This window comes from Myodes glareolus, chromosome 5 (genome assembly GCF_982192425.1).
Source record: "Myodes glareolus chromosome 5, mMyoGla1.1, whole genome shotgun sequence".
Taxonomy (NCBI): domain Eukaryota; kingdom Metazoa; phylum Chordata; class Mammalia; order Rodentia; family Cricetidae; genus Myodes; species Myodes glareolus.
The window spans coordinates 9862692-9883582 of NC_142030.1; the positions used below are offsets into that span (position 1 = coordinate 9862692).

Consider the following 20891-nt stretch of genomic DNA (forward strand, 5'->3'; position numbering starts at 1 on the left):
CCAAGGAAGTCAGAATAGGGTTTCAGACTCCGTGGATCTGAATGTGGTTTGTGAACCAGCGTGTATGTGAAACGAAACTCAGGGTCCCTGCAAGAACAGCAAGTATTCTTAACCAGAGAGCCCACTCTCCAGCACCTCCCTCTCCCCACCCTGTTCCAAAGTTGTTGCTTATTTTTTCTTTCATTTCCGTGTGGATTGAGTGTTTTGTCTGCCTGTATGTCTGTGTTCTATGTGCAAGTCTGGTACCTGGGTTTCGGTCACTCAAATGAAACCCTCATGATATGTACTAAGATCGGTACGAGAGACAGATCTCTTTTCACAGAGAAAATAGTTTAGTGAATGACCCTGATTTCTGAAGTCAATCTATTACGTCAGCCTTTTTTCTCTGAATTCGTCTTTGGGCAGTTGACTGGATCTGTCTACCTATTTCTGAAAGCTTAAAATGGGTCTGCAAAGTGCTCCTGCCTCTCACAGTTTCAAGAATAAGGCGAGTTGATACGTGTAAAGCACCGTGGAAATGCTCAATATTATTAACACAATCAGTATCTTGGGAACAGAGGTGCCCCGGGGAAATGACTCAGTGCAAAAATGGCTGAGGGTCTGAATTTGATTCCTAGGACCCATGTGCAAAACCAGATGTAGGAGTACACATCTGTAATTCCAGCGCACTCCCCTGGAGAGGTGGGAAGTCAAGACAGAGGAATCGCCTGTGAGTTTGCAGGCCAGCTCGTCTGGGTAGGCTATACTGCGGCAAAATACAACAAAGCAGAAGGCGAGGCTCCCAAGGATTGTCTTTTGATACCTCCCCTGCCACACACACACACACACACACACACACACACACACAGAGTGTGGCACTTGCCAGCATGCACACAGAGTAGCAATTTGTAAAATTTTTTTTTGCGATCAAGATTTCTCTATGTAAATTTACTAAAATAAGGAGGTTTGGACAGTAACGTGGCTCAGTAGGTGAAGGTGCCTGCCACTAAGGTGGCAATCTGTGTTCAGTCACCCAGACCGACATGGTAGAAGGAGATAACATCTACATGTTAGCCTCTGAACTCCACATGTGTGCTGTGCCACCTATATACCCCACACACGTTCACGCACACAGAATGTTTAAGGTAGTGGGGAATTCCCAATGTCAACCTCTGGCCTCTCCTTGTGCTAGACGGATGGATCCAGGTGTCTGTCAGGAGGCAAGCGAGGTCCTTAGGAAAACTTGAGTGGGACAAACCTGTAACTCCAGTACTCAGAAAGCTGAGGTGGGCAGACCCTGAGTCCAAGCCTACCCTGGGAAACATCAAAATCCTGCTTCTAGTACAAAAGACACTAGTGGTCTTCCGAACAGACTGTAAAACTCCCAGCACAGAGGATGTAGGAGAAACAAACAGAGAGAAGCTACAGGGAGTTCAGTTATAAGAATAGAACCAAAATTCTCAACACAAGCCACAGCTGTACAAACAGAGGCCCTTGGGGCAGAGAAGAACAAAATAGTCAAGGAGAAAAAGACCAAGGGAGTCTGTGGAGAGAGCACTGGGACCCTGAAACGGAGAAAGGAGGGGAGAGAAGGCTAGGGGCATAATTCTATGGCAGGCTTCTTCTCTCAAATGCACAAGGTCCTGGGTTCATTCCTCAGCTCTGGAAAAAAATTATACCAGGAGTAATCGTGAGTTCAAGACCAATATGAGTTATATGATGAGACTCCCATCCTCCCAGGACTACAGAGTGTAAAAATATATTAAAGAGACAAAATAAATCATGTATTTTTAGCTTGTTGATTCAAGAGAGAATGAAAATCTGTGAGTGTTCCACATAGAATGTGCACGTTCTACTATGCCCTCAAATTTTGATAGGATGTGAAATTTTATACAAAAAAATCTTATCTGCGCCCGATTTTCCCCATAAAATAAAACTCCTGCCTGCTTCCTTGTGTCAGAGTTTGGATGAGGGTTTTTTTTTCTTCCGTCTCTCACAAAATACATTTGTTTATTCTCAAAAATCAAACATAGAGACATGCTTCTACACAGAACATATATGGATAGCAATTAAAACATTTTGACTACTGAAAATGTCTCTTGGAAACGCATGAAGACTAGAAGACTAGAAGACAAGACCCGCCCTCGGCCACTGTCAGCTGCGACAACACACACAGGCTGGCTTCGTCAACGAGGAGGAAAGTCAGAATACATTAAAACTATTTTAGCTTCAAATAATGTAAGCATTTCTAGAAACATCTTTAAAATAACTCAGATTGATTGTAGTTGTAGAAATCTAGCTGCTGACTCTCAGGGAACAGCTGCATTTGAAAGCTTCCTGGTAGGAAAACAAAAGGCCTGAGGCATTTAAGTCTTAAGAGGGAAAGGTTGGCTTTAGCCTGCCATTCTGGAAGTTCCAGTAAAGACGGAGTGACCACATGGCTTTGGGTCTTTGGTGACAACAGTATGTTGCAGGGGGTGTGACACAAAACAAAACACACAGATCAGAGAGGGGAAGAGACCAGGCTCTCACAAACCACCACAAGGACATTCTCCCAAACACCTCATATGAAGCTTCCACACTCCAGGTTCCCACCGCCCCTCTGTAAGCCCTCCCCAAAGTCTGGTCTGTGAACACGGAAACTCTGAAGTCCTCAAACTATCTTCAAATCACAGTAGAAGCCTGGTGACATCAGGGCTTGTGTCCCAAGGTCGGGGTTTTTGTTTGTCCTGCTCTTTACTATAAGACAGCTGTCACAGCCAGTGTGCATTCAAGTGAGGAGGGGGCAAGGAGAAACCTCCCTCCCTCCCCATCTCGTGTGTGTGTGTGTGTGTGTGTGTCTGTCTGTCTGTCTGTCTGTCTGTCTGTCTGCCTGTCTGCCTGTCTGTCTGACTAACTGCCTGAATAAACAAAGCCTTTCCCAAACTTCCTCCCCAACCTAGAAAATTCCCAGGTGCTGCTGGGAAGGCAAGCATCTGCGTTCCCATGGGGACCAGGTGAGAAAGAAGGTACTGGGGATAAATCTGTTCAGACCAACAGCAAATGTGGATGCCATTCCTGTTCCTGATATTTTCTTTTTTGTTTAGCCAAGAGCTGCCATTTTAACATGCTTTTTAAGTAGGTCCACACAACAAATATTACATTTGTGTTTATTCTGTAAAACCCACATCCTATTTTTAGTTAGCTTTTCTTTTTTTTTTTTTTTTATCTTGTTCATTCGTAAAACAGTCTCCCCCAAAAGCTTCCCAAATGCTGGAGTCAGGCTTCTAAAAGCCCCTACTTACAACTTAATCATGAAGGAAGAGGTCTTAAAAATCTTATAAAATCTGAACTGGGGCTGGCAAGATGGCTGGGCAGATAAAGGTGATTGCTGCCAAGAAAGCCTGAGCCACACACAACAGAGAAAACTGATTCCGAGTTGTCCTCTGATTTCCACGTGTGTGTGAACAAACACACACACATACACGGATAAATCTAATCATTTTAACTAAGGTAAGATGGAAAATATCTGATTAATATTATATCCCCCTAAAATAACCTAGAAACAAAAAGCATAACGCAGACAACGCAAACAAGAGCCAAGGTTTTCCACGTGTCCTGAAGGTGCCAGTACTCAGCTCATGACGCCATCACACGCTGGCTGGAAAATGTTCTTATTTCCTCCCTTACAAGCATTTTGTAAGCATGTCCTCTTCATGTTATCATGAACTTTCCTCCAGATCCAAACATGGTTTTCCCACATTAAGACTTGGGAGTGGTATTGACTGTCTCCCAGCGCTTGGGAGAGTGAGGTGGGAGGATTTTGAGGTTATTACAATCCTGAGCTAAACAGTAAGACTCTTCCTAAAGACAGACTTGAGGTATTTACTGTTGGTGGGTGTCACTATGAGCCCAAATGTAAACTTCAGTCACCCGCAGCCTTCACCATGGCTCCATCCCAGAGCCTCCACCGTGGCTCCATCCCAGAGCCTCCACCGTGGCTCCATCCCAGAGCCTCCACCGTGGCTCCATCCCAGAGCCTCCACCGTGGCTCCATCCCAGAGCCTCCACCGTGGCTCCATCCCAGAGCCTCCACCGTGGCTCCATCCCAGAGCCTCCACCGTGGCTCCATCCCAGAGCCTCCACCGTGGCTCCATCCCAGAGCCTCCACCGTGGCTCCATCCCAGAGCCTCCACCGTGGTTCCTATCAGGTGGCATTCATGGAGCCACAAGGACAAGGGCCATCTGAGTTCACCTCATTGCTTTCTCTTTCCTAAGACGGCCTTGCAAAGGTCCCAAGTCTGCCCTATCTTCAGTCTCCTCCGTGTCTAATGCCTAGGCTCCTCCTTCCCACGTGGCTCCCATGGGGACTGCCACACAGCATGCACATTCCAGAATCTAAAGTCTCCCAAGTATCAACAAATCAATCTTTTATAACTTATACTATATGAACTTGCAGTTCAGAACAGAGTAACAGACTGACTGATGACCAAGCATTTAGAGATGTTCACAAGAAGAGGGGAGACAAATTACACCTTTGCCTCAGACGCTCCCTACAGCACACCTTGCTCATCATAGTTGGGGTAAAGTTAGCCAAAGATGTCTTCTTCCCTTAGGGAAGAACTTGCTCCATGTAGCTTTAAAGTCATGGGGGGTTTGCTTGCCTGGCGGTTCACAACCCACACCCTCTTTTATGACAATGCGATTATGGATTCTAATGAATACTATTTTGATAAGGATAATTAATAGGCTCTCAAACTTAAATAGCAATTACCAAACCATGGTTCTGCAAAGTCATCCTCTTTGTTTTCCCGAGTTTCTGCCTTTGCCTTCCAGCCTAATGCTTCCATTTACTTCACAGGCCTCTTCTTCTTTCCCCAGTTCATACCAAAACAGCTTTCATCTCTAAGGGAATAGAAGAGGGTTTATTCTGGAGTCAAAGATGAGTGATCACGGCCCCAGAACATGAGACCCAGGTGTGCTGGCTGATTGGTTTTATGTCAACTTGACAGAAGCTAGAGTCATTTGGATTGGAAAGAGAGAACCCCAATTCAGAAAATACCCCACCAGATTGGCTTATGAACAAGCCTATGTTGTATTTTCTTGATTGATGATTGATGTGGGTGGGCCCAGCCCACTGCGGGTGGTACCACCCCTAGGATGGTGATCCTGGGATGTATAAGAGAGTAAAACTGAGCAAACCATGAGGAGCGAGCTCGTAAACATCGCCCTCCACGGCCTCTGCATCTGCTCCTGCTTCCAGATTCCTGCCCTGACTTCCCTCAGTGATGGACTATTACCTAGAAGGACAAGATAAAATAAACTCTTTCCTCCCCAAGTTGCTTCTGCTCATGGTATTTTTACTACAGCCATAGAAACCCTGACGCATCTGGCTACCCCAAAGACCATGTTCCAATGTGGGAAGAGTTTCATGGTGTTTTCAGAGGAGCTGAACGAGGAAAGTCACAAAGCCAGCCACGGTTTCAAGTACAGTGGTTTCAAGTACACGGTTTCAAGTAGGTGGGCGGCTCTCAGCAGTTGATGGCAGCCAGAAACAAAACAGCATTTTCCTCTCTGGGTGTGACTACTAGTAAGTCGGCCATGCTCCATTGGGTGACTCTACACCACCCACATATAGGCAGTGCTAACTGGATTCAGTGCGATGTTGTTGACAAATGAAATAGAAAGGATTGAAGTTGAGAGGGGCATGTTGAGGGAAATGGGGCATGGGAGCCACTGAGAGCTAGAAAAGGAATAATGTTGGGTATGATAAAGATACAAATGAATGTGTGTAACATTCTTAAAGAATTAGTTCAAGGAGAAGTGGAGGGGGGGAAGGGAAAAAGGAAGGAAGAAGGGAAAGAGGGAAAGAGAAAGAGGAAGAGGAGGGAGGAAGGAGGAAGAAAGGGAAGGAGGGAAACAGGGAAGAAGGAGGGAGGGGGAGGGAGGGAGGGAGGGAAGGAGGGAAGGAGGGAACTCTGATGGAAATTCAGCTGTGGTAGTGATCAGACACTTGTCTTCAAGGAAACTAGGACAAGTATGCCGCCTGGGACATGACCCTCTAGGATGTGTTATCCCAGCCACTGCGGTGATAGTGCATTTTAATTAAACATTCAGTGTGTGTTAGATGTCCCCATGGGTTCAGAAGAGGGACATCCAGGGCCAGTGAACAGGACAGAGGCACTGGAATCCAAGATTCTGTTTCCCATCCTGGCTCCCCTGCAGCCGAGCTAAGCAACCCTCTCTAATCTTTTCTTCCTTGATAAAAATGAACACGAGGCTGAAGAGATGGCTCAGTGGGTAAGAGCACGTGTTACCCAAGCCTGAGGACAGAACCCAGGTGTGAGTGGTTACACCTGGAACCCCCGTGCTATGACTGGTAGAGGTAGGATTGCTGGGACTAACTGGTCAGCAGCCTAGCTCCGGAGTCAGTGAGGTGAGAGACCCTGTCTAAGGTGTCTAAGGTGTCTTTGTGACTCTCTAAGTCACAAAGCAGGACACCAATGCCATACTCTGGCATGTGCACACGTGCCCGCACGCACACGCGTGCGCGCGCACACACACACACACACACACACACGGGGAGGGGGCACTTTGCAGCAATTCAGCAAGAATTTAACTAGATCTTATGGTGGTGGAGTGTGGTTTGATAATAAAGTGCTTGCCTATCATGTGTGAAGCCCTGGGTTCTGTTTCCAGCATCACACGGGAGGGGTGGGGGTGGGGGGAGAGACAGAGAGACAGAAATCATATATACAGATCAAATGCCTAGAGCATAGGAACAGAAATGCTAAGTCCCTGGAAATTTCTGCTGTTTAGGTTAACCACCCTATGGCGTTTTGTTATGGCAATCTGAGCAAGTACGTATGTACATCTATCGGCACCATGGTTTTGACCAGTTCTTTTTCCGGCTGTGGGATTTGGTTTCTGATCTCCGTTCAAGCAAAGGATTCTGATTTGTGAATCTACTCCTAAATAAATATCCATCTATTTTTCAATTCTGAGCTAGTGTGGGATCTCTTTTAAGTGTCCTTCTTCATAGTGATGTCAATTTCAGACATTCAACCTCCAAACAGTCAAAAAAATATCTGTCATCTCATGCAAGAATGTCGAAACAATGTTTTTACTTAGATGTAATCTCTGCTCTCAAAAGCAGACTATTTATTTGAAGAGGGAAGATAATCCAGTGACCAAGGAGTAGCAGTCAGTGCCCTTGGCATGGGAACAAGGGGACGGGGAGGTGGCAGCTGCCGCTATGGATGTTCTCTGAGCTCACATAAATAGCGCATATGTGAATTTAGAAGCAGAGAGGGGGGAAGTATAAAGAATTCTGTAGTTGGCATTAAGCAAAAATCCACACACACTCAACACCCAGAGGCGAACCAGGGTGTTTAAAGTCCACATAATTTCTTAAAGGAGATAAAGTACATCAACAGAAAGGTGGTCATTTAATCGGTCTTTCTGTAGAAGGGAATATTATGGAAGTGTGAACCAAAGCAAGTCCTGTCTTGAAAAGACCTAGAATACACGGTTAACTGTTTTGGAAGTCGAGCTGAAAAAACCAACCCTACATGATGATTGCACTGAGCTGTTTCCCTCTGCTGTCTGGAATCTTCGGAAGTGGTTTGCGCACGCCTGCTCCGTTTTGTTCCACTGGCGTTCAGGAAGACACGCGGATGTTTTAGGAAAGGCTTTGGAAAGAAAACTAAAAACTGCAGTGGGAGCGACAGCAGGAGACGGCCCCAGCCTCCCAGACAGAACAAAGGACACTCTTATCGAGTGAGCACCAGGGGTGAAGACATCTGCTTCAAATTTGTTGACTTGAAACGGATGTGGGTGTGGCCGCCTGCGCCTGGGCCAGTGCAAAGAGCCGATAGGACATCTGCTCCCCAACACAAGGTCGACTCGAGGGAGCCCCAGATATCTCGCTGATCACTCTTTCTGTTAGAGAGTGGAGCGTGACTCGGGACATAAAGGGGAGCCCCCATGTGTGCAGGACAGTGTCAAGAGTCAAAACACTAGCATGATGCAAACAAGGTGGGAGAGGATGTCCTGCACCTTGTCGTCTGCACCCATGCTTTCATGCAGGTGTGGACATCAGGACCTCTAGGTGTCGGGTGTGCCTGCCTCCATGGTGAGGAGCCCCATGTTGGCTCCATTTGTCTTCTCCGATCTCAAATACCCACAATGGTGACAGCAATGGAAGGTTCGGGCAACAGGACAAGTGAGGACAAAGGAAAAAATAACCTGAGGACTCTGCAGGTCTTATAATAGTTAAAGTCGTTGGTTTGGGGTTTTGTTTGCATGCTCGTTTTTGGTTTTGGAAACAAATTCTCACAATGTAGCCCAGGCTGGCCTGGAACTCTCGATCCTCCTGTCTCAGTTTTTTAAATGCTGGAGTTACAGTTATTCACTGCCATGCCTGGGTTTGAAGTTATTTTTGAACAGTTCCATAGGAGACAGAACAGAAGCATACATTTCCTCTAAATCCTAAAAATCAAGGCAGCTGGAGGCAGAACCCTACAGAAGTGTCCATCAAACCAACCCCGCACAGCACTTAGCCATCTCTGGCTCTGCCAGGTATGTGCAGAATCTCAGTACCCTTTCATCTCACTCTGCTGGTATGGAAGACACCGACGTGCCAAGGTCACAAGCTTCTAAGAGGTTTTTGAGCCAGAATTTGAAAGCTCATCACCTACTTCGTTAAAATGGACCAACGTAAGCTGGACATAGTAGCTCCCACCTTTCTGTGAGTTTGAGGCCAGCTGTCCTGTGCAGTGGACATAAACAATGTCTTCCACTCCTCCTGAGTCCCAGCGACAAACTGAGGTGGTATTCCACCAACACTCCTGCTGAGAGACAGGAGTTGCTCCCTTGTAGAGCACAGGTGAGGGGTCACAGGAGTGTGGGTGCTCCACTGAAGAAGGTCTCTCTACTCAGCAGTGATGACAGCATTTCCTCTTTGCAGTAGCCAGATAGAAAAAGCCCCCTCTCTGAGTCCTTCCCCATCTGCAGCCTCTAGCGCCTCCCCCAAGGCTCCCTAGGCGACCTCATGAATTAGGGCAGAATTATATACAGCTGGGTGGCAGAGTGGGTGGATACTCAGGTGCAGGTTCCATGGCCCTCCCACCTGATCCTTCTATGAGGGAAGGCAAGCTGTCAGAAGCCCAGATGTGAAGACCCCAACCCAGCAGAAGTCCTGAAGGTGGAGGCAATTTGGCTTCAAAGACTATCCTATACAACAGCAGCCTGGTGTGCATAGAGTTACAGGCCAGCCAGGGACACATAATGAGGCTCTGTCTCAAAATATAGATAGATAGATAGATAGATAGATAGATAGATAGATAGATAGATAGATAGATAGATGATAGATACATAGATACATAAATAGATACATAGATAGATACAAAGATAGATACATAGATAGATGACAGATAGATGAGAGATGATAGGTAGGTAGATAAATGATAGATAAAGGATGGATGGATAGATAGAAAGATAGATAGACAGATAGATGGATGACAGATAGATAGGCACCCCTGCAGATATTTAGGGCAGAAAACATGATAAAGGAAAAGCAGAGCCCCACTCTTAGATTATCAGTACCAGTCAAGAAGAAACCCTGTGCTGGGCATGATGGCATACACCTTTGATACCAGCACTAGGGAGGCAGAGGCAGGTGGATCCTGAGTTTGAGGCTAGCCTGGTCTACAGAGAGTTCTAGTACAGACAGACCTTCACAGAGAAAGCCTGTCTCGAAAACACTTAAAAGAAGGAGGAGAAGGGACCCTGTGACCATGACGATATAAGGCAAAAAGCAAGTTCAGACTACAATCATGTGTAAACACAAAAAGAACCAGAGCCCATGAGGCCACAGAACAATGACGTTTCATCATCCTGGGTAACGTGAGTGGCCACTGCCTCCAGCTGGGACTTGAGCCCTTCTTCAGTCCCTCCCTCCGTTTCAATCCAACTTGTGGGTGACGGGTCACAAAAATGAGCCCTAGTTGTTGACAGCATCCAAGCCAGAGCAAAGGCCTGCCTGCTATCAAGAACCTTGTCTCACATCACCTAGCAGGAGCCTGAACCCTACAACTGTCCTTTGAGTTTCCCTCTTCCCAAGCTGCCCCCATAGTAAGTGTGGAATGCGAGCCCTTACTTGTTTAACCCAGGCATGTTCCTGGAGATGACTGGCTGGAGGGCCTTGTCAGAGTAGAGATCCACCCAGATTCAGAGAAGAGTTTGATGCCCCTGACTTGGAAACCTGGGTTTGTTAACTGCATTGGTAATCTGTTCAAGGTGCTCTGAGTCTGTCTGCAAAGGAAGAACAGCTAGGCTTGAACCCTGGAATCTCCTGGAAGCCCATTAGCATGATGTGTGTTCTGATTTCCCGGAAATAGATTTCCTTGAATGTCTCTGGTATCTGATCAGGTCTGTGTTGCTCTTTGAGGATGTCCTACCTTCAGGGAGTTTTAAACTCTAGCTGCAGGCAAGGTGTGTAACTCAATCCTTGCCCGTAATCCCAACTCTTGATGAACAGAAGCAGGAAGATCAGAAATGCAAGGTCATTTGGGGCTCTATGTTGAGTGTGAGGCCAGCCTAAGCTATTTTGAGATCTGTGCCCTGGGTATATAAATAATTGGTTGATTAATCAAATATCTAATCGAATACTGATCTATGCTAAACCTGTCATTTTTTAGCGTTAGCGTTTTAAAGAGGCCCAATGCTCTGTAAGCCAGCTCCCCTACCCTGGCCATTTTCAGTCACACTCTCACAGGAAGGAGTGATTTTTTTTTTATTTATACAGAAGATGTAAGTGAGGTCTGAGAATTCTGTGTGTCCTCTGACGCCAGACCCCTGATGGTCAGAGAGCTAACACGAAAGCGCTGGGATTTAAACCATGATGGAATGCTCAGACCCTCTACTTCATAGCATATCCTCCAGAACACACGAACCGTTGTGATATTTCTTCCACACAGTCTTCTGCAACCCAGGTTCCACGGCCCCGTGAGTCCAGCCTGGTTTCCCCACCGAGAAGGTGCTAGTGCGTGCAAACTGTTCGTACTGAAAGCAAAAGTCACACCACAGGTATTAAATTAGCATCACTCGTCCCCAGTACACTGTGTTGCTTTCCTTCTGAACGACTTTGAGGATCAGAACGTGGCCATGAAGTCACAGTCAGCCCTCCAGCAGGATCATTTTTGGAGTGGGGGTGGGTGGTTAGGGATGGGGTGCGGTTTCCTGACAGCGATAAGAGGCTTGCTTGTTATCACGACCCTCCCCAGCCTGTACTGAGGCCCACTCTGAGGAGTCCCTGCCCCCTGCTCCGGCCTCCTCTCTGGAAAGATGCAGCCAAAGATCTGGAGTAGCCTGCAAATTTACTTTTTGGCTTTAAATCAGCGATCCTTCTGGCTCTGACACACTGTGGCTTTGTGGTGGAAAACCAGAAGGAGATACGGCTGTGCTTTCACACCCAGGGCGGGTCAGATCTGCTCAGACTCTTGGGTAGTAGGTTGAGGGCTGAAGTCTATAGTCCACAGCAGGGTCAGAGTAACAGCTGACACAGGAGGAAGCCCTGAGCGGAAACAAGGCAGGAAATGTACATTTTTATTGGATGTGTGTTTGCTGGCAAGTCTGCATGGCCATGTGTGTGCAGTTCTTGTGACAGGAGAATGTGTCATCTCTCCTGGAACTGGAGTTGCAGGAGGTTGGAAGCCTCCACATAGGTGCTGGTAAACTGCAAGAGCAGCAAGCGCCCTTAATTGCTGAGCCATCTCTCCAGCCCGGGTAAATGTCATTGGAAAGGTGAAATGTCTCTTTGGCACGCAGGCAGCAGGTCACAGTGACAAGCCCATTCCCCACTCCTAGGCCGTGTTAAACTACACTTCCTAACTAGCGACCCTCCCACACACCAGCGTACTTCAGGTGTCTCTGTGTGATGTTTATCAACTGAAGGGAAAGAGGAGGCCTCAGCACTGAGGAAGGAAAACCAGCTTTAAAGCCAGGTGAACACATAGTGACTGTGGCGTGTCCATGGCCTCTGAGAGCAGCTGCAGGGCAGGTTCTCAGTCACAGTGAACAGAGCTCAGAGTGCCAGGTAGGGTGCAGGGGGCCTCACGTCAGGCAAGACACTCCTCTGAAGAATGCAGACCTTTGTGTATTCGCGTACCAGTGTGTGTGTGTGTGTTTATATGTATGTGTGTACGTTTATGTGTTCATGTGTGTGTTTATGTGTTTGTGTATGTGTGTATGTCTATGTGTGTGTTTGGGCCACATGCAGTTATGTGTTTAGTGGTCAATGTCAAGTGTCTTCCTTAATCATTCTCCATTTTATTTTTTGAAACATAGTCTCCCACTTGGAAGAATGTTCCCCCAAATCCCATGTATCAGTATATAATTCTCAGCCTATTACCAACGGGAAGGTGCTAGAAATATTTAGAGGTGGGGCCTACAGATCTCCCCAGCTCTGGGGTAAGCCAGTAGAGCAAAGAGGAAGACCGCCACTCTACTCCTCCCTTTTTTGCCCCCCAGCTATGAGGTGAGAAGATCTTTGCCATCCCCGCAGGCTTCCAGCAGGATGTGCCATCTCCTACGCTGGCTGATTGCTCACGAACTAGAACCTCCAAAACCCCGAGCCATGACGAGACGGTCTCTTTCAGTTGCCATCTCAGTACCTGATACCGTCATGGAAAACGGATAGACGAGGCCTGTGGTGCTGCCGGAGGTGTTGGGGAGCTGGAATGTGAAGAGACCAGCTGGGCCCCAGCTGTGGAAACCAGACCTCCACGTTAAGTAACAAATTAGCCACCACAAATGACGAAGACTCCACGAATTCTACTGCTTTGAGTTATCTGTTTAATTTCCACAGAAACAGTTCATTTTCAGCACCATTGAACATTCTCCCCCTGCAACAGGCACGTATCATACACTGTGTACATGTACAACATGGATATGTTGAGGGAATTACATGCAATCAGCAAGGAGTTATGAAACTCTTTACCTTAAAGTGTTAACAATCCCCACAAGGTGATGGTTACACTTTGGCAGACATGCCCTTGAGAATAGGAGGGGGATTTTAAGCAACAAAACTCCACAATACTGTAACAGAACCTCAGGCCTCCAGAAGGCATGGCTTCCCCTTAACAATAATCTTTTTCTGGACTGAACCCACTACATTTAGGGTAGGTTCAGCGTCTCTGGCCCTACTAACTTAGCTGAGAAAATTCCATGTAAATAAGAAAAGTCTAGGGTGGGGGTGGGATGATTAGGGAGAGGGGAAGTGTCAGAAAAAGAAAGGAAGCTGCTCCAAATCTAAGAACATTGTATACATTGAGGGTTTCCGTCTGATGCAAGTTCTATTTAAAAAACTTTTCTTGGTTGGATAACCTTGTTCCTACTCATAGTCACTAGACTGGAAATAAGCTCAGAAGTACTAAAGAGGGTGACAGGAGATCAGGCAAGGGCAGAGAGATGGAGAAGGCACACTGTCAGTCAATGATCTCCAACAAGATTCAAAACCCAAATCAAAATGTAACCAAACTGAAATCTCAGGTAGAAAGGCAAGCCTCGAACTCATGTCAAGGACAGCCTAAACTGCTGGGTTACTACGTGCTTGGCTCTTGGGGAAGTTCAGTGTTTGAGTGGATGCCCGCCTAGCAAGGCTGGGGCTTCCAGCCTCAGCACAACAAATGAAATAGAGTCTAGCATATTGCTTGTAAGCCGTGATTCCTAACCCAAATGAGGGGGTGAATACCTATAACCCCCAGACTCAGGAGGTGGAAGCTGGGGTGGAGAGCTTTGGGCCCGTCTAGGAGACAGAGGGTAGTGAATCCTGCAGAATGAAGGACACTAAAAACATTGTTGGGCTGGGGTGGAGGAGGGTTCCATGAATAATGCTCAGACATGGTTAGAGCTAGTAGTTTACGAGTGCGACACAGAACGTCTCCCAGGGAATACATAGCAATGTCCAGAGGAACTTTTAGCTATCATAGGTTGGGAAGATGATTTAGTATTTGTGATAAGAAGTCAATAATGCTACTAAATAACATGCAATACCTAATAGGGTCTGCCACACTAAACTTAGAATGTTAGCATGTCAGGATGGACACACCCTGACAAAGACAAACACGCACTCCATGGAACCTGGAGTTCCTAATTTACAGGGTGTGTGTGTGGTGTGTGTGTGCGCGCGCATGCAATGGAGTGTTTATAATAAACTAATGTCAAAAAATAAAGATTCCAATTTTTAAAACTAAGATAAGAAGATGGGAAACGAAGCGAAGCAATCAGTCCCGGTAACTGGTGCTGGAAGGAAGTGATGTGTTGTCCACAGGCAACCAGACAGGAAGGCAAGAAAAATCCTAGAAGGGGAGCGGACAAGTCCGCATGAAGGACACCCAGTCCTGACCTGTCCCACAGAGGGTGTCATGCGTGTTATTAAAAAAAAGTCTTTGAGGTTGGGAATTTAGCTCAACAGTTGAGCGTATGCCTCACAACCTTGAAGGTTCTGGCAACGATTGATCACCACCCCTTTAGGGGGGAAACCAAGAAGACAAGCAGGATGGAAGGAAGGGCAGGCAGGAGGCCTGGGGCTGGGGTTCGAGGGTAAACCTAAGCATGCAGGAACAGGGACTGAGGGTCACTATTTACCTAAGCTCAAAGAAAGTGGGTTGTCTTGTTCACAGGGTGCATGCTGATTGCGGATTCAGGGAGGGGAGATACCATGTACTACCCTCAGAGAATTAAAACAAAAAATAGGGCAATCAATGGTCCAGGAAACCCCAAACAAAAATATCACACATCCAGGGCTGGAGGTGCAGAAGACAGCCATGTAGCAAAAACACTGCATCCTCTCTACTTGTTTGAACATTATTAAACACACTTCAGCTGTCTTCAAAAAAGCCGTATTTTACACTGGCTCCTGTCTATAATTTTCTGTGTAAGTGTCAATCAAGATTGTTTTTCTCAGGCTAGGTTTAATTGTGTTGGAATTAAAAAAATACTTCAGAGATTAAAGAATGTTATTTACTTGCAAACTAAAATACATTCCTTTAGCCAGTAGCAGAAAAACTGTAGAATTACAGCTTTTTCTTTAACTATAAGGCAGAGTGGTATGAATTCAGATTCGTTAAGTTAGGGACAAATTTCTCCTTTGGCTTCAGCCGAGGTATTAAACAGTGTTTACATGGAGGAATCTGCTCACACATGACCACGCTGGGTTCCTAGGGAGTCCACTCATCTGTCACACATTTGATGCCCAAAGTAGAAATTTTGTCTTTGCTCCTCTCTGGCTTATAAAGTGCCTATAATCTAACACAATAAACTGGGAATTAGAAAGGTTTTTAATATTTTTCTATTTACCTATGGATGGGTGATTTAAATCCAATCAAGTTCTAAGGAACAAATAATTTTTTAGACTCCCGACCCTAGCTGCCCAACAGCCTCCAAATTTAAGACTAATAATTAAGAAAACAAACAAAACCAGAAAACTGACTCTCACTATTTTGTCTGAACTCCTGGGCTCAAGTGATTTTTCTTCCTCAACCTCCTGAGTAGCTGGGGCTGCAGGCATGTGTCACTACGCCCAATAAAAAAATTTTCTTTGATATGGTGCTTGTACTGGAAAATGTGGGTGCTGTTTCTGTGACCATCCACTACTTCTGATGAATCCTGTGTAGTTTCTCCATAGGATCAAAGCTAACAGACTAGGACAAGATCACTTTCTGTCGACCTTGAAACTTGTCCAACACAGTGGGGCTCCCTATGTCAGACATCCCCATCTCGTACGTATGAGGCTTTGGTTAAAGGAGGATGCCCAAACAAGGTATAAAACACATGACAGACATTTCTGCACTTTCTCCTACCAATACAGTTCAGTTATATGATGTCTGAATCGGATCATCATTAATTTATTTAAACTTGGTAACATGGGGTCACAGACATAAAACTCTAAGTGCCACCAAACACGTTAAAAGCAGCAAACAAATTACTTTTCATTTCTCGGTTGGATATCAACTTTTCAACACAGTTACTAGTTGGCAACTATAATAAATACTTTAAAATATGCGTAATTAAAGCAGAGGCAGGCTAGCTTGTTTATTTAGCAGGAATGAGTATTCTCCTGTTCCCCGGAATATTCATCATCCCCCTGGTCGATGCTACATGGATCAATGTGATCATAAAACCATTGTCAAGACAGTAAGCAGCAGCTATCCTACCGGGAGACTCTCAGAAATGGTAAGTCCGTAAGAAAGTAGAAGCCTGTCCCCACACTTGTGAGTGTAAAGAGTGTGTTGCACTGCTAGACACTTGCAACACACTGCAGCTGCAGCTTTGTTCCCAGCAGAAAGTAGACATTAGCCACCGCACACCTCACAGAACAAAGAAATGGTCCAAACCCACCTTTCCCTCCACTGAAGCAAATTCTGCCTCCTCTAACGTGTTGAGAGGCATCCTGTTTATTCACCCTATCAACTATGCGTTTTGCATTTATTTATTAGGTGTCTGTTTCTCGTGGTCCAAGAATGGACCTAGGAATATATATTTCTGCAGGGCCACAAATAGCCGACTTTCGGTCTTTGAGGGGAAGAGAGGAAATCATAGTTCATGTGCTTTCATTTTTTTTCCCTACCCACTGAAGCTTTGTGCTCACCTGAGAGTCAGCTAAGAAGTTCTGATCAGTTTAAAAGCAAGGACTAGCGGGCACATTTTGTAACAGAGCAATTCCTTAGCACGCAGGAGCCCCAACACCACAAGACTGACTTTGAGTCCTGAGTCCCAGCCTTTGACATCCCTGACACATACGCTAGGGAAGCCTGGTTTAGGAAACTCATATCCACACTAAAATTGTCACAGGGAAGCATGAGACGCGCAGGGTGATGTAAAGGGGTGAGCCACCAACAAAAACCAGAAGGCTTGCCTGCACTCACATCTCAAACGTCCGACCCCTACTGACAGGGTGCACGCCCACAAAGCTCTTTCCACAAGCAGAGCTGGTGACCCAAAGTGCCTGTCCAGACAGTCTGATTTGTGTGGGCACCCACTAAAAATGAGTACTGTTTTCCCAATGTTGTCCCTCTTGAGTCTTGCTAAGAGTCTGCCCCTGCTGCCTCGGAGAGCCGTCCAAAACCATATCAATGGTCACTTCCTGAGCATCGCTTATGCTTCGGTAAGTCTCTCGAGGGGGCCCACCGTTCTGCTCGGCACAGCCATTGACGAGAGCCAGTGGCAGTGTCCCCGGGGGACAGCACAACTTCTTAGCGCAGCTCTGGTAGATGCAGGGGGCACTGCAGTGCAGCAAGAAGTCCTTCTGCTCCAGAGTTTCCTTCAAGTCCATTGCTTCAAACTGGATGGTCACACTGTGGATTCCAGCATGGTGGAAGATCTCTCGGATTTTTCTGCTGGCATCCTGGTACCCAGTGTCCTTCTGGTACTTGATGTGCAGGGTAGCGATGATCTTCCCACTTATCAGCTCCCAGATGTGCACGTCATGCACACTGCTGATTCCAGGCACGCTGGAGAGCTTGCTCACTACAAGAGACAGGAGCAGACAACAGCCAAGAGTGAGTGCTGGAACAGAAGCTTGGAATCAAGGGAGGGGCCTGTGTACCTAATCATGCCCACCAAGACTGTGTGTTTATCACAGCCAACAGCAAAAAGAGCTGCCCTTAAGAGTCCATTTTCTCATAATCACCCTTCCCTCTGATTTCCTACATCATGCAGTGTTAGCCTATAAGCAACTCAAGAGCATGAGGCAAAAAGATTGCAAGTTCAAGATCAGTCTCCGTCAGTTCTAAAGCAGCCGGGGCTACATGTGCACAGTGTCTGTTCCAAGATAGCCTGATCGACATAGAAAGTTCCAGGTCAGTCAGGACAACATAGGGAGACCTGTCTCAGATATATGGATGGATGGATGGATGGATGGATGAAGATATAGAGAGAGAGAGAGAGAGAGAGAGAGAGAGAGAGAACAGGTAAATAGATATAGATAGATAGGTTCCAGATAGATGAGTGATAAACAGGTAATTGATAGATGATAGATACACAGAGATACAGAGATTAATAGATGATTGATAAATTGATATGTAGATGAAGGATAGATATATGGATGATTGATAGATCAATAGATGAATAAATGATAGAGATAGATAGATGATAGACTTACAGATAGGCAGATAGATCGGCAGACGGACAGACAGATGGGCTAGTTTAGCAGTATGGATCAAAAGCACTTACCAAAATGCTACTTCTAAGCATATATTCAAAGTCTATGAAACCTATAACCTCCGAGGCACATAACCAAAGTGGGCAACTGAGCAAAGTAAATGAGAAGGTTTCACCCTAGACCAAGGAGGGGTCCTCTAACATGGCCTTTTCACAGTGTAATGTGCCAGCGAACAACTCACTGGCTCATGCGTGCCAACTAATTGGAAGGCATTAGCTGTACCATGATTGACTCATCTTTCAGGGGGCAAAAATGTATAAAGGTATAAATTAAAAAAGGTAAAAAAGATCTAGGTCTTGCGGAGTGAACGCAATACAGTTAAAACACACCCTTGTCATGAGGTCAAACAGTCCAGCAGTGCATCTTGCCCAAGCTTTACATTCTCAAAAATTTGTGAGTTAGAGAACCGTGCTACAAAGGACTTTTGGTTCCTGAAGCTATGAATTATCATCCCAGACTGCAAACCACATGAAGCATGCCTCCATCACACGAGATGTAGGGTGCTTCAGAACACACCAATCAAGCAGTGCTCTGGGGTCGTAACCCTCCGGAGTGAGCGGCGCTAATGTGTCAACGGTCCCCCTCTACATGCAGTCCACTTACTCAGCTCTTCCATGTTGAGTCCCCTGGGGACCATCTGCAGCAGGATGACAGCGGTCTCCTTGATCAGAGGAAAGGCAGATGACAAAATAATGATGACCATGATGATAGTCAAACTGGGGTCAATGTAGCATTCCCAGTTACACGGGTCTTCAGGTCTCAGCGGACGGACATAGAATATGATGGCCGTGATGACCACGATCACGGACCCCAAGGCATCTCCCATCACGTGCAAAAGAACACCTGCCAGGAAGGAAGGCAGACCAGTAAGTCCCAGAGCCGAGGGCTGGAGCCATCCGACCCTCAGTGATCCCAGCTCACAAACCTTAGAGCGCTGAATAGGTCGGAATTTAAAACAACAACAACAACAAGTCCAGTGTGTGATAGACACCTGTAACCTCAGCATTTAGGAGGCTGAGGCAGGAGGACAGCCTAAGTAGTAAGATGATCTTAAAACAAACAAAATAACAATAGAAGCTACTCAGAAAACAAAATCTCAGACCAGAGCCATGTGATAGTTCAAGCGAGTAGGTGGCACCTGCTACCTGGGGTTGGTCGCCAGATCGCCAGGATCCTGCGGTAGAATAAAGTGGCATTTCTGCAAGGTGGCCTCTGTCCTCTATCTTCCACATGCATACCACACATTCTCATTCTCTCTCTCTCTCTCTCTCTCTCTCTCTCTCTCTCTCTCTCTCTCATGAAAATGTTTTTTGAAGGTAAATGATATAATTATATGTCAATCTCAATTTTTTAGTTAAAAACAATTTAAACAAAAAAAAAAAGAAATATCAGGCCAGCAACCCAGGACCCAGAGAGCCCAGGGAGAGGTATGGCCTAGGAAGAACCTGGGCTAGCTGTCACCTCCTGTGTCACCAGCCGATACTGCCGCATCATTACCCCCCACACACACACCAAAGAGCATTATGATAGGAAACAGAGCTAAGCAAACAATGTGGTGCTTGTTCAGCAAGCATCTGCACATTAAATTCTTTTAAACCTTTGTTTCATTTTTTTATTCGAGAAAAAGTCTTACTGTGTAGCCAAGGCTGGCCTCAAACTCTAAATATTCCAGCAGCCCAGTGCTGGGACTGCAGGCATGCGTCACCGTGCCTGGTTTCAAAGTTTGTGTCTTTATTATATACTCCATGAGTCAGGTGTCGGGTGGGGCTCCCCTTCTGAATCCCTTATGCGCTCAACGTGATGGAGGCCCCATCATCTTTTATTGCTGTTTTTATGGTTGCCAGGGGATGGAACCCAGCGTCTCACCCATGCCGGGCAATCATTCTGTCCCTTGGGTATAGTTTCAGACAGCACCATGACACATCAAGAATGGCTCCTTGGGGTCTCTGGCTTCCCTCAACCCCACTCACTCCCCCTTTTTCTGGAGACCCCGGTCTACTCACTGGCCCATCATTATGTCCGTGGCACTTAGTTTAAGAAGGGTCTGAAGAAGTTTCCTCTGAACAAAAAGCCGTTGGTCACAATCACATAAAATAAAACTCTACACACAAGGGTTAAAGCTGTAGGTTCTACTGCATAGGACCAAACTAGACCCTCTGAATGTGGGTGGCAGTTGTAAGGTTTGGGCAGTCTATGGGACCACTGGCAGTGGGACCAGGATTTATCCCTAGTGCTTGAACTGGATTTTGGGAGCCCATTCTTTTTTGAAGAACACCTTGCTCAGCCTAAATATGGGGGGTGGGGGGCTTGGTCCTGCCTAAAAGTGGAAAAAAAAAGGTGTGGGTTCTAAGGGTCTCAGCCAATTCATTTCACGGAAGATGCAATCCTCAGCAAAGAAGGTCTGGGCTGTGGATGCACATTAAAACAGAATTCTGAAAAGTCCAGGGAAAATCTAGTCAGTGCGGTTAAAACTGTAGACACAAAGAATTTGCGTTCCTGAAAGGAACCCCAGAATTGCGCCCTTGAAATAAGAGCACCAGCAGCAGCAGAACTCATTAGAGTCTCAGTCCCACATGGGTCCTGTCGTGAGCTGAGAAAGGGGGTGTCTGCCATTCACACGACCCAGCACACCCCACAAAATCACACCAGTCAAGAGCTTCAAATCACCGGGTTCACATTGAGGACACCTGTCAACAGACCATGGCAATGG

General features: G+C 46.3%; 1 protein-coding gene across 2 annotated transcripts in view; it reads right to left on the bottom strand.

Moving 5' to 3' along the window:
- Positions 1-14968: 14968 nt before the first annotated feature.
- Positions 14969-20891, bottom strand: part of Slc30a10 (solute carrier family 30 member 10) — a 33288-nt gene continuing 27365 nt past the window's right edge. For both annotated transcript variants that reach the window (XM_085687580.2, XM_087906046.1), the window contains exons 3-4: positions 18785-19024; positions 14969-17487 (exon numbers count right to left, since the gene is read on the bottom strand). In XM_085687580.2, the coding sequence (XP_085543706.2) occupies positions 17000-17487; positions 18785-19024 (728 nt within the window). In that variant the 3' untranslated portion in view covers positions 14969-16999. The remainder of the gene's footprint in view (positions 17488-18784; positions 19025-20891) is intronic.